Here is a 12,711-nt window from a genome sequence, read left to right as displayed (position 1 = left end):
AAGATTAGATCTTCTAGGACGCGGCATTTTTATACCCTGAACCAATTTTCAATGGGAAATCAGGGTATAATGGTTTTGTTGAAATGTATGTAACAGGCAGAAGGAGGCGTGGCAGACCCCACAAAGTATATATATTCTTCATCAGGGCGACGAGCTGAGTCGATTTGGCCCTGTCCGTCTGTCCGTATGTTTGAACGCGTCGATTTCCGAAGATATAAGAGCTAGAGACTTCATTTTTTTAAAAAATGTTCGTAATCACAGAGCGGATATCGAGTTTATCATTAAAAATCGATAGCTCATCCCGATTTTTGTTTATCGATAAAAACCTTATCGAAAACCAGTTATAAAATTATATCTTCTACATCTTTATTGCTAGAGTCTCCAAATTTTTAATGTATGCTCATATGCAATTTATACAATTTCGGTTTTTGTTAAAATTTACCCTCCACCCCTATATTCACCCCCTCACCCTCACTTTTGCAAAAGGCGTATTTCAAATACTAGAGACTTGTGCTTTGGCAAATTCATGCATATCCATGTTATAATCATAATCTGAGTTCTCATAGTAAGCGCTCACTGCGCCCATGCGTGTTTATGCTTGTGTGTGTATGTGTTTGTGTATGTGTGTGTAAAGGTTTATGTGTATGTGTGTATGTATGCCTGTGTGTGTGTGTGTGCGTGTTTCTTGTGTAAGCTGAAAGACGCGAAAAATTATTGAAATAGCTATTACTCCAAGGGTTCAGGGTATCTCCTAGTCGAGCAGTCTCGACTAGAGTCTTCTTACTTGTTATTAATAGTAATACTGAATATGCCCTCGTACAAAACCACATAAAACAATCGAGAAATATAAATATAAATAATTTACACAAATTTATGTTTGAGACAAACAAATACCCGAACTTTCGAGATACTTAGCTTCTGTACGCACGCGTATTATTTTTATCAAATGTGCTTTTTTTTTTTTTAATGAATAGTCAGGTTCGCCTGAGGCTGTGCCGTAGACTGACTGACTACATTTGCTTATTTACTTCTATACTATTGTATAATATGAGAGCAGGACCGAAAAGTGTCACTGTTATCAAGCCTACTGAGCGCTTTTTTCAAGTATTCGTAAAATTTTTTCAGTATTTTTAAGATCTACTATCCTACTCGTAGCGGAGACACATCCAACAAATCAAAAATCATGAAAATTGGTCCAGCAGATCTCGAGTTATAATTGGAAAAGCACTTTTACACAACTCTCTTTTATATATATTGATATAGGGAACTATCAATGCGTGTGCCAAGCGATATTTCAGATTTTTAAAGACGATGCAGAATACAATATTAACTGCTGGTAATCATAGCATAATCTTCAAAATTTGCATGCTCCTTATCCGAGAGAAGGCACTTGAGATCCTTATCACGCAAATTATTCTCGTCACGTCTAACGCTTATGAAGCATCGTTCAAAGTGCCCGCCAATTTGACTGCTTACCAATGTGCTCTATCTTGTCCGGCAGGCTGAAGTATTCTCTGCCGGATACTTGGTATGTAGATGAATATGTATGTATGTACATTAGACTGAGCTGAATGACCTGCACAAAATTGCTTTGGGCATTCGGAGAACGGCGACGCGTCGCGATGCGATGCGGTGCGATGCGAGGCTCGTTGTGGGTGTTTTGGCAGACAGATTACGCTTTGTAGTAATTAGAGGGAGTAGAAGTTTTGATATTTTCAGGCAGAAACTACGCAGCCTGGTCATCGTTCTCTTCTACCTCGATCTCCCCACCCTCCTTCCGCTGGTTGGATCCCATTTGCAAACGGCTGCACACTCTTTTGCGATCAACCTGATCGGCCTGGGGCATCGGGCATTAAATGAGAATGTGAAGGTAGGAGCATCGGGTTTGGCACGGGCTTATGCACATACTGTTCTCTGCAGAAACGGGAGCGGGAATGGAAAGAGAGACAGGAGTAGGATCGGGAATGGGAAAGGAAGCAGTAGCGATAGGATTTGAGAATCTAAAAAAGTTGGCAATTGTCTAAGGTTACTCTCCAAAACATTTCGATTCAATTGATTGGCGAATACCTATGAATGTTGATTCGGGCTTCCTTAGTCCAAGAACAAAAGTGGACAAGTGCACAAATGAGTACACGCTTATCAGCTGAAACAACACGTGCCACGTACCAGAGCTACCAATGGGAAGTAATAGCGCATAGACAGCTCCTCAACGGCCTAGCATATACAAAAAATAAAATACGCATTTTTATTAGGCAGTCAAGCTCGGTAACGGTTGCCGACTGATTGCCAACCAGCAGTCTGCTCCAGCTCCATCGCCTATGTCGACTTGCTGGCACAGCCAGGCCCTTCGTGAAGCTTTAGCATGTTCGCTATGTTGCTTATTGCCTGTTGCCTGATGCCTGGTGCCTGGTGCCTGATGCCTGGTGCCTGTAGCCTGTAGCCTGTTGCTGTCCCGCTCCCTGCTGTCGTGTGCTGCATTGGTTGCAGATTCGAGTGCGATGACAACACAGCGAATGCGAAGAGTCATAAGAAGGTAAGAGGAACGGCGAAACGCAACATAACCAAAACAAGTCCCAAATGAACAGGGCAGCATTTTAATATTCTTCAATGGTGATCTATGTTTACTCTTTATTTCTTGGTACATGCACAAGATTCATCATTTTATATCGTGTTACTTTTAATATTGAATATTGTATGAACTTCTTTAAAGAGCTCGACCCTTATTCTTAAGCTAGTAGATCGATTCTATGAACGTAAATTTATTTGCATGCCATATGTTAGGCCATTGCAAGGGACAAAACGCTTTACATGGTTCAAATACCCGAAATGGTGTAGGTGTAAGGCATAAGAATAAAGAGCAAATGTTATGCGAGCAAAATGCAAAGTCAAACGAACAAAATCCTATAATTAAACAATTATTGCAACTCCCACTTTTTGCTGGAGGCCACTGCCGGATTCTGGACCCTTGCGCTATGTGCACTACTCCTCCTTTTTGAGATCACGACGGTCGTAGCACACTGTAACCGATTCTGAAGTAAAGAAGAGGAGAGGCAAAAGCAAGTACTTCTCTCTGTTGAGCATGCTGCAGATGTGCCACATATTTCTAGCAGAAGCTCGTGCTCATCCCTGCCTTAAATATGAGACACCAAACAGACTTAATTTTGATTCTGCATTATGCGAATACAAAGCTTTAACAACCAATTTTTAAGTGTTTCATACAAATAGTTGGTTAGATAAGTTGTCTATATTAAATATAACTTTAGATGTGACTAGAAAATAAAGCTCGCAATCGAGTTATCTGTAACCTTAACTTATCCCTTACTTAAGCAGGCCAAAAATATAATAACATAAATAAGAAAGAAAGGCATAATAAATTGTTTTAGAACCACTGATCTCACCCCCAAATCTATACCTCGGCGAGGCACATTATAAGGCGACCTACTCCTGTTGAATGCGGGGCCCAGGTCGTTTATCTCTCTGCGACTGACCGCCAGCTTGTCTCTTAACCACGAACATAAGATAATTAACACACAAGAGCGGGGGGCGTGATGAGGAGCGGTCCGCAGAGCCAAACAAATTATTAAAAATGAATTAGTGGAAATATAAATATGTATATGAATTTTAAAATTCCACACAGACCATAGCAGAAGATACCATAGCCTAAATGCTTCTTCGGCTTCGAGCCCGACTATACCGCAGCCTTAGCAGGAACGCACGTGCGTTCAAACCTGACGCATTTTCAGGCACTGATGAGGCCTCCGGTGGTACCCGTAAGGCCACTGCAATTGAATATGAACGAATCGTTAGGTTTGATTTTGTAGAAATATAAAAACTCATTAAATACTAATCTATTCTCAATTTCCTTCTTTGTATGGGTTAGCATACCCTTAATGACGTTGATTGCCGTTGTCGTTGCTCTCGCCTGACGCAAGTGCATACCCAATTTTAAATCAGGTCATTTCTCATGATAAATAATTACTTAGCCTTCATATATACTCTGTCTCTCCATACACGCATCAAAATATGTGTTTTCATATTAAGGTAGTAGTATAGAATGGATCCATTTGAACCATTGCACTTAATCTGCATGGAGGAAATCAATTATAGCTTTGAGCATGGATAAGGATGAGGTCTCTCGATTCTCCTCAACTGCCTATTATACTGTCTGTCGTGATGATAACCTTATCAGTTTCACAAATAAAGTTTCACATATTTATGTAATTTCTTAATTTTTTGATCAAATGACATGATTTGCCATGGGTATTTTGGGGTATTTATTTCTGAAAAGTTGTAAACATTCAAAATTATATTTAATAAAAGCGCAAACAAAAAATATTTTTCTACTTTATTCGCTGCAATATATTCCGTAAATACTGGTGAAGAGAAATTAAGCAAATATGTATAAATCGAATAAATCTTTCCAAAAAAGAGAAAAAATACAAGCTAAGAGAGTGAAAAGAGAGCACAACTGATTGGTTGCAGGAAGGGTGGGAAAATATACATTTTATAGAGCATAGAGTGTGCAAAGTATATAACGCTGTTTGCATCCCCAACAGCAATATGTATTCCGGCAAAAAAGACGCCGAGGCAAAATTCGGCATTGGGGATTTTGCTGATGGAACATTGGATATGATTTACCATACCGCGATCATGATTTACCTATGACTACTTAGTCTAGTCTCATGACTTGTTCTGTACAAATATATGTGCATGTATGTAAGTAAGGACAGTCATCATAATTAATTTATATATGGTATACATACATATATGTACGTATGCCTACATAGATATGAACAAATGGTATGTATGCATGAATGCTGGTATATGTATATACATCTATATTATCTGCATATTCATGGATACACATTGTCCAAGAGCATCTATAAGAGCTGGCCAAGGATATGCTTTATTTCCTCGGGTGATGCTGGCATGCAGAAGATTGAATCCACCATTCCCAAAACCGAATATCATACATACAGATATACCTGTATATACCCAGAAATCTCTCTGTGTGAGTGAATGCGCGATGGGTCATATATGTGCATATACATGCCTATGTACATATACGTGTACAGCACACCCACATCCACACGCACCCACACCCCCACCGACACCGACACACTTACACAAACACGCATAGCAAGCATATGTACCGGAGAGGTATGTTTGAAGAGTCGCGGTATCTTGGGCGAAATGGAAACGGCCCAACAGAAGCTGCATGCAGTACACCTCCGGGTAGTACATAGCCAAAGGCTGACTCCTGGTAGCAGTCGCATAGCGAAAAGCATCAAGCACGTAAGCTGGCCAAATCTTTTGGACGAAAACCACAAAGGAGATACGGAAGTTGAAGTTGATTCAGTTCGGCAAACACGTTGTTGGTGCCGTCGCTTTACTTCCATATCCAGAACCTCAGAGTTCGCTCAGTAGTGCATTAAAGTCATTATACAGAAGTGTAGGGATTTGAAACGGAAATTGACTACCCTGAAGCCAAGTACTATAACTTCCTAGTTTATCTCGGTTCAGTTCGGCATTGAGAAAAACAATACGGTGCAATTTATTAAACTGTCTGAAACAGTGTATTAAAAAGTTCCGACGGTAACGGTAACCTGAACGGTAACAGCATCGGTAACCTCAACGACAACGGCAAAGGGAAAGGCAACGAGATTTGTGAATTATTATTCACTGATATTTGCATAATTTACCATTTGCTGGCCACAGATTCACAGAGGATTTCATTCTGGATTTCACAAGCAATTTTCGACGGAAGGTGACACGTCCTGCAGACCGTTGGCCAATTGGGAAATTATATTAGCAACTTTTCTCTAATTTCCATAGGAGTTGGACATGTCATTTCTGGCTACTTTAGATGCCAACGCCTGGCAGGTAAATATATTAGCATATTGTCTGTAAAATAATTTTTTCTCGTTATTCAATAAGAAATTAAGATTGTGGGTAACGATAATATCACAGTCATAGGTAGTCCTTAGCCCTTTCTGCGGGAACATACTAATTTTCCAACAACTACTTTGTGCAAATTCACATTTTCCCCATAATATATTGTTGGCTTTCTTGTATGTGCTCAAAATGTAATTACAGGCGCAAATGCTTGCTAGGTTAAATTAACCATAAAAAATCAATTTTCTGTCGTCTCTCTTATAAAGTTCCGTGTAATATTGTTATTTCGGTTTAGTGGTTAAATAAATTGAGAAAATCATCCCCTATAATGTACGATGCGTAAAAACGATTATTAATAGAAAATCTTACATAAAATGAGGTGAAATAAGTGAAATGATAAACGAATATTTTATGATTTAAAGTGATGTAAATTAAATAAAAAAGAAAGCTCTAGTTGAGACTGCTCGACTAGGAGATACCCTGAACCCTCTAAGCTGATATTCTACTCCTTCTGCACTTCTTTTATGCACACATGCTTACATACGCACGTATAATCACGCGCTCTGATGACTGCGCAGCTAGCAGCGACTGCGCTTGGGCTGCGCTGCAGTGTGGGCAATATTATGAAAATTTATTTGTTAAATAATTTCTTTTGTACACATACAATCTTAATGAAACTTTTAGAGCGTAATCATATGATTAAAATGTGCACATTCGAAAGCAAAGTCTCTAGTACTTGAAATGCGTTTTTTACAAATTGGGGAGGTCTAAAAGTGTTCGAATTGGGCTGAAAAAACAAAATAAAATTTTCGATTATTCTCGATAAAAAAGTTATCGGATAAGATATCGAAAAATATGATAAACTTGTACTGTGTATGGTACACACGAGTATGCATGCCAAATTTCAGCTCTCTAGCTCTTATATCTTCTGAAATCGACGTACTCATACGGACGGACAGACAGACAGGGCTATATCGACTCAGCGTCATTCGACTCAGCGTCACTCAGGACGTCATCCTGATGAAGAATATGTATACTTTATGGGGTGTGCGATGATTCCTTCTGGCTATTACATACTTTTCACAAAACCATTATACCCTGATTTGCCATTTTCAATGGGCTCAGGGTATAAAAAGTAAGAAAGCGCTAGTCGAGACTGCTTGACTACGGGATCCCCCAAATCCTTCGAGGAAATGATATTTCAATAATTCTTCGCGTTTTTCTGCTTACACAATAAATATGCACGCATAAACACGGATGAGCTGCATTGCAGTGGTCTTACTACGGGAACTTGATTTGTAAATAACGATGGAGCATCTTCATAAAACTTTCTGATCCCTGATTATAACATTGAAATGTAAATGAAATGTATTTTAAATACGCCTTTTACAAATGTATGGGTGAGGGGTTAATATATTGTGTGGGGTGAATTATAACAAACATCGAAATTCTATACAATACATATAAATCTACATTTGAAATTTGGAAACTCTAGCTCAAAAGGTGTAGGAGATTTAATATAAATAACTTATTTTCGATAAGGTTACTAATGGATAACAAAATATCGGGAGTAGTAATCGATCTTTTAAGAATAACTCGAAAAGACTCTCTAGCTCTTATATGTTATGAGATTAACACGTTCATGGACGGACAGACGAATAGGGCTAAATCGACTCAGCTCGGTGCCCTGATCAAGAATATATATACTTTGTGGGGTCTGCCACGCCTCTTTCTCCCTGTTAGATTCTTTTAACAAAACCATTATACCCAGATTTCCCATCGAAAATGTGTTCAGGGTATAAAAAAAAAACAAAACCAAGTTGCTACTGTAGAAATGTAAACAATATAATATATATTAATATAATAAATATTCTTGGTTTTTAAACCTTTAACCATTTGAAAATGGGCATATTCTTAATCAGCACAATGAACAGAATCGATCTAGATCGATCCATCTATCGTATGAGCGCAACATTTTAACATACTAGATAGATCGTTGATAAATTAATATGTCAATTAATAGGGCTTGTAAGAGCTAATTCTAAAATAAACTAAAATTTCGTTACAAACTTGTTTAGTTTCGAATGTAGACACAGCATTTTGAATACATCATCCAATTGGAACAGTTGGAATATCAGCTTTTCACAGCATATGTTGTGAATTGGCTTTGGTATCCCGTCGTAAACTATATTCCAGATACGTAAGCCTTCTATGGTATATGTATCTATACATATACAGAACGTATATAACAAATTATATAAATGTAATGGCAGTAAAGTATTAAGCTTTGGCACATGGACAAAAGCTGGGCTGTCTTGTTTAATTTGTTGGCGAATGGACTTTGATGCTAGCACTGTCAGTAGCAGTCATTCCATTGTGTGTTACTTGCTTTGGCGGTGGTTCGAGGACTGAGTTTTATTTGCGCAGACCTGTCGACCAAATGAAGCGCATAATACATCAAACACTCTTTAATGGGGGTGACAAACCCACAGAGCCGCTGCGAAGCGGTGAGGCTGATTACACTTTAAGTAACGCAAATCAAGTCTTGGACTCACATGCAAAGGGTCATCAACGTCGGCTACGCCACAATTTCTTAATCATTTTTTCATAAGCTACCAAGGCTCTTTTGCAAAGGGTCAGCTCTATATGCGCTTGCTAATCCATGCATCTATTGTTTTTGTTAAGGGAATTTTAACCACTCGCATAATAGGTGACTCGCTCAATATTATTGTATTTTATTTATTACATGCCATTCTTCTGTATATTAATATTATATAATGATTATTTTTTAAGATCTCAATATAAACTTTGGAATAATAAGTAGACATCTTTGTGATCTTAAATTCTCAACCCGAGTATACATTACATTGCATACAGTCTATGTTTTAATCGCTAAAGGCCGTACAAACGTAATAATAGATAATTTTTGAAAGAAGGCTCTAAGAGATCACAAGTGATTCAATTATTGAATTCAAAAGCTTTAGGCAATATAAGGATGTACGATTAATAAAGCAAAAAGTATAGCTGCATTAGAAACAAGTAAGAACGTTAAGTCGGGCGTTACCAACTGCAGAATACTCATTCATCCCGCAAGCAATATAGTAGCTTTAATACTGTAGAAAATGCATTTTTCCCCGATTTGCTACGCCCCTACTGGGCGTAAACACCTAATTTTTGGGCAGATTTTAGAACGAGCTAACGATAACCTAACAGAAAAATTTTTATGCTTACGTGAAAATTACAGGGTATTTTTCGATATGCCACGCCCCTACAGAGGCGTAACATTAAACCCATTAAAAATGGCAAATCCGGGTATATGGTTTTGTGAAAAGTATGTAATAGGCTGAAGCAATCATCGTACAACCCATAAATTATATATATTCTTGAGCAGTTCGTTGCAGCGTGGATATAGGCCTGTTCGTGTGTCCGTCTGTTTGAGCCCCTAGACCTCAGAAGTTATAAGAGCTTGACTTAGGCATGCATATACATATATACCATACGCAGTACGGTATATATGTATCATATTTTTTCGATAGCTCATCCGATTTCTTTTTTATCGAGAACAATCGATGAATTTATTTTGTTTTTTATCCTAATTTGATTTGAAATCGAATATTAGCTTGCAGGGGTCAGGGTATATCCTAGTCGAGCAATCTCGACTAGAGCACTCTTATTTGTTTATTTAACTATTGTATTTACGACCATATGAGATAATATTTAAAATGATTCTGAAGGGCATAGGATGAGGTCGATATGTATTTACCGAATCATTCCTTCAGATCCGTCCTGCTTGCAGCTCCGTTCCTTATTACCTAAATTCGAGTGTCATATGCTCAAATCCCCTTTTTGTTAATTTCGACTGAAATTAATAATTAAGAAACGTGACATTTGAGAAAAAGTATCCCGTGGCTGCGCGTGAGACAAGAGCTGTGAAGCACGTGATATTTAAACTGAGTAATTTCCATATTTCAATTCGTCAAATTTTTTAAAACAGAAAAATAAATTACACTCGTAATATATTTAAGTGCCCCTTAAGTGCTCTCCCTAAATATTTGAGTTAATTGGTGTTTTCGGTTGCTAAGACTAAACCCGTAGCCCTTAATTTTAATCTACGGCTTACTCTAAGCTAAAAATTAAGATTGTTATCGCGACCAACACGTATCAAGCCGTTGAATTTTGGTACTTAATCAACTTATTTCATAAATATAATAAATATTATGGAAATATGAAAATAGTTTATCTCTTAACAGTCTGAAAATAAAAGTGGCTAAAAATGTGTAATAGAGCATATATTTATGACAAAAATTGTTGCTGAAAATTTTCGTTTACAAACTCGCTTTAATTTTTTAAATCCAAGGTATGACTTATGATTCATGTATTTAACACATTCAATAGTGGTGATCTTGGTTTGTCGTTCTGCCTGTTCGTATGTATAAATTTAATGTTACACGAATATACATATTTTAAAATAAGAGCAAGGATAAAATGCAAATTATCAAAAATACAAGACAAGCACGATTTAAGCGAAGGGCTTTAAAAATACTACTTTGACCTGGCAGTTCATAAAAATACAATCATGGAATTGATAAGACCATTTAAAGTCTATACAAATCATAACAAGTAAAAAAGCTTTAGTCGAGACTGCTCGACTAGGAGATACCCTGAACCCTCCAAGCTGATATTCTAATCATTCTGGACTTCTTTTATAAACGCATACATACACATGCACTTATAAGCACGCGCTCTGCTAACTGTGCAGTACGCAGCGGCTGCGCTATTATGAGAATTTATTTGTTGAGTAATTTCTTTTGTAGACATACGATCTTAATAAAACTTTCAGAGCGTAATCATATGGCTAAAACGTGTGTACATTCCAAAGCACAAGTCTGTAGTACTTGAAATGCGTTTCTTACGAATTGGGGGCGAATGGGGCGTGGTATCCAAAATCTATAAATTACAAAATCTTTGTATCCATTAACTTTATATACAACGCAAATTTGAAGTGTCCAGGTCTAAAAGTGTTCAAATTAGGCTGAAAAAACAATGTCGACTTTTCGATTATTCTCGATAAAAAATTATCGGATGAGTTATCGAAAAAATATGAAAGACTTGTACTGCCTATGGTATACACGAGTATGCATGCCAAGTTTCAACTCTCTAGCTCTTATATCTTCTGAGATCCTTTTGCTCATACGGACGGACGGACGGACGGACGGACGGACAGACGGACAGACGGACAGACGGACAGACGGACAGGGCTATATCGACTCAGCTCGTCGAGCTGATCAAGAATATATATACTTTGTGGGGTCTGTTACGCCTCCTTTTGCTCTGATTTCCCATTTTCAATGGGTTCAGGGTATAAAAATGGTGAATGTCAAACTTAAATGAGGGATTCTTTAATCCTATACAAGCAACACTTGGGCACAGAGTACGACCAAATACTTTACATTTTAGAACGAAGAAATGATTGTAGCATTTGTACTTGATGGTATTATTAACGGTCTATGACTATGTAAAGAGAATCATGGCAGAAAATGATATAATTACCATACTGATATGAATATTGTCTTTAAATACCAATTACACACATAAAGACATTTAAGAGATAATTATGAAATATCATACGTCATGCTTGTGCTTTAATGCTTCGTGCTCATAATCCTTATCCGCATTATCCTATTTTCCGGGTTGGCTAATAATTCGATATGTTAATATTAAGCACGCGAGTGGCCAAAAGGGAATGCAGATCATGTGGCACTTTGTCAGTTGAGTGCCGTAGGTATTATATAACCAAAATCAAGCTTCTCCACCAAGAAAAAAATGCCCCTTAGTACCAACGTGCGACACGTGACCTTATTTTTGCGCTTGAAGACGTGATGAAACACTCTGCGGCCACTACAAAGCACAACACTGCATGGAATATTCGACAGAATAAAATACAACAATGTATGTTTTTCCTAGTTTATCCACAATGTTTCAACCCCATTGCGGGCAAGTATTAAGCATCCTACGATTTGTCCTGCTGCCAGCATTTTGCATGGGCCCTGCGATAAGTGAGCGACGGGTTCGTATTTTGGGTGAAGTGATTAGTGGGCACTTCATGCTAAAAAGTGAAAAGCCAAGTAGTGCGAATGGCAGCGAGCGTCGGTTATGCGGCACGCATATGTTTTTCCTTCTTTGTTGCTTTACGGTTGCAGGTCGGCGCGCACACACCTGAGTGGGCGATACGGAAAATCAACAGCAAGAGCAAGAGCAAAAGCAAAAACAACATCAACAGCAACAGCAACCATTATTAAGGGGCCATGAGTTGCCCACGGCTTGTATAGCCAAATTCTATACGAGTATAACGGATACATTACGAAGGTTGGTCACGTGACCTAAAAGCAGTCATTTTAATTAAATTTCTAAAAAAACATCTCTTCGAAGTGGATAAACATGTGCGAGTGTCTTTTGTCAGCAAATGCAACATGGTATGCTCTAAAGGCCGAATCGAATATCAGGAATCGTTAAACTTTATAATCAATATGTATTGTATATATATATATATATATATATATTTGAAATTATTATTATTGTTAATATTCAAAAAATAATACATGCTTCTTTAATCATCTAAGTTGGCTTTGTTTTGAATTTGTAACAATAAATCAAACTTGCTTATTCTTATTAATGATAGATAAAAATCGTATACTAGTACACTAACATATGTATGCTTACTTGGTTTAAATTTGTTTTTGTGTGATTGCTGAATGTACCTGAAATTGAAATTCGAATTCAAATTTACACACAATAAACCAGATTTGGGCCTTATGA

At 37.6% G+C, this 12,711-nt stretch overlaps 1 protein-coding gene across 2 annotated transcripts in view; it reads left to right on the top strand.

Annotated features, from left to right (window-relative positions):
• Positions 1–12,711, top strand: part of TfAP-2 (transcription factor AP-2) — a 62,395-nt gene that overhangs the window by 10,750 nt on the left and 38,934 nt on the right. The window contains exons 1-2 of one of the 2 annotated variants that reach the window (XM_089468686.1): positions 5,225–5,767; positions 5,836–5,883. The exons of the other annotated variant lie outside the window; for it this stretch is intronic. Coding sequence (XP_089324812.1) covers positions 5,845–5,883 — 39 coding nt within the window. The 5' untranslated portion in view covers positions 5,225–5,767; positions 5,836–5,844. Of the gene's footprint in view, positions 1–5,224; positions 5,768–5,835; positions 5,884–12,711 lie in introns of those variants that run through there. 2 annotated transcript variants of the gene reach the window in all.

The sequence above is a fragment of the Drosophila arizonae genome, chromosome 4, assembly GCF_054131065.1.
Source record: "Drosophila arizonae isolate 15081-1271.41 chromosome 4, UAZ_ARI_1.0, whole genome shotgun sequence".
NCBI lineage: Eukaryota > Metazoa > Arthropoda > Insecta > Diptera > Drosophilidae > Drosophila > Drosophila arizonae.
The sequence above is the reverse complement of the archived record's forward strand: the minus strand, read 5'-3'. Positions and strand labels throughout refer to the sequence as shown.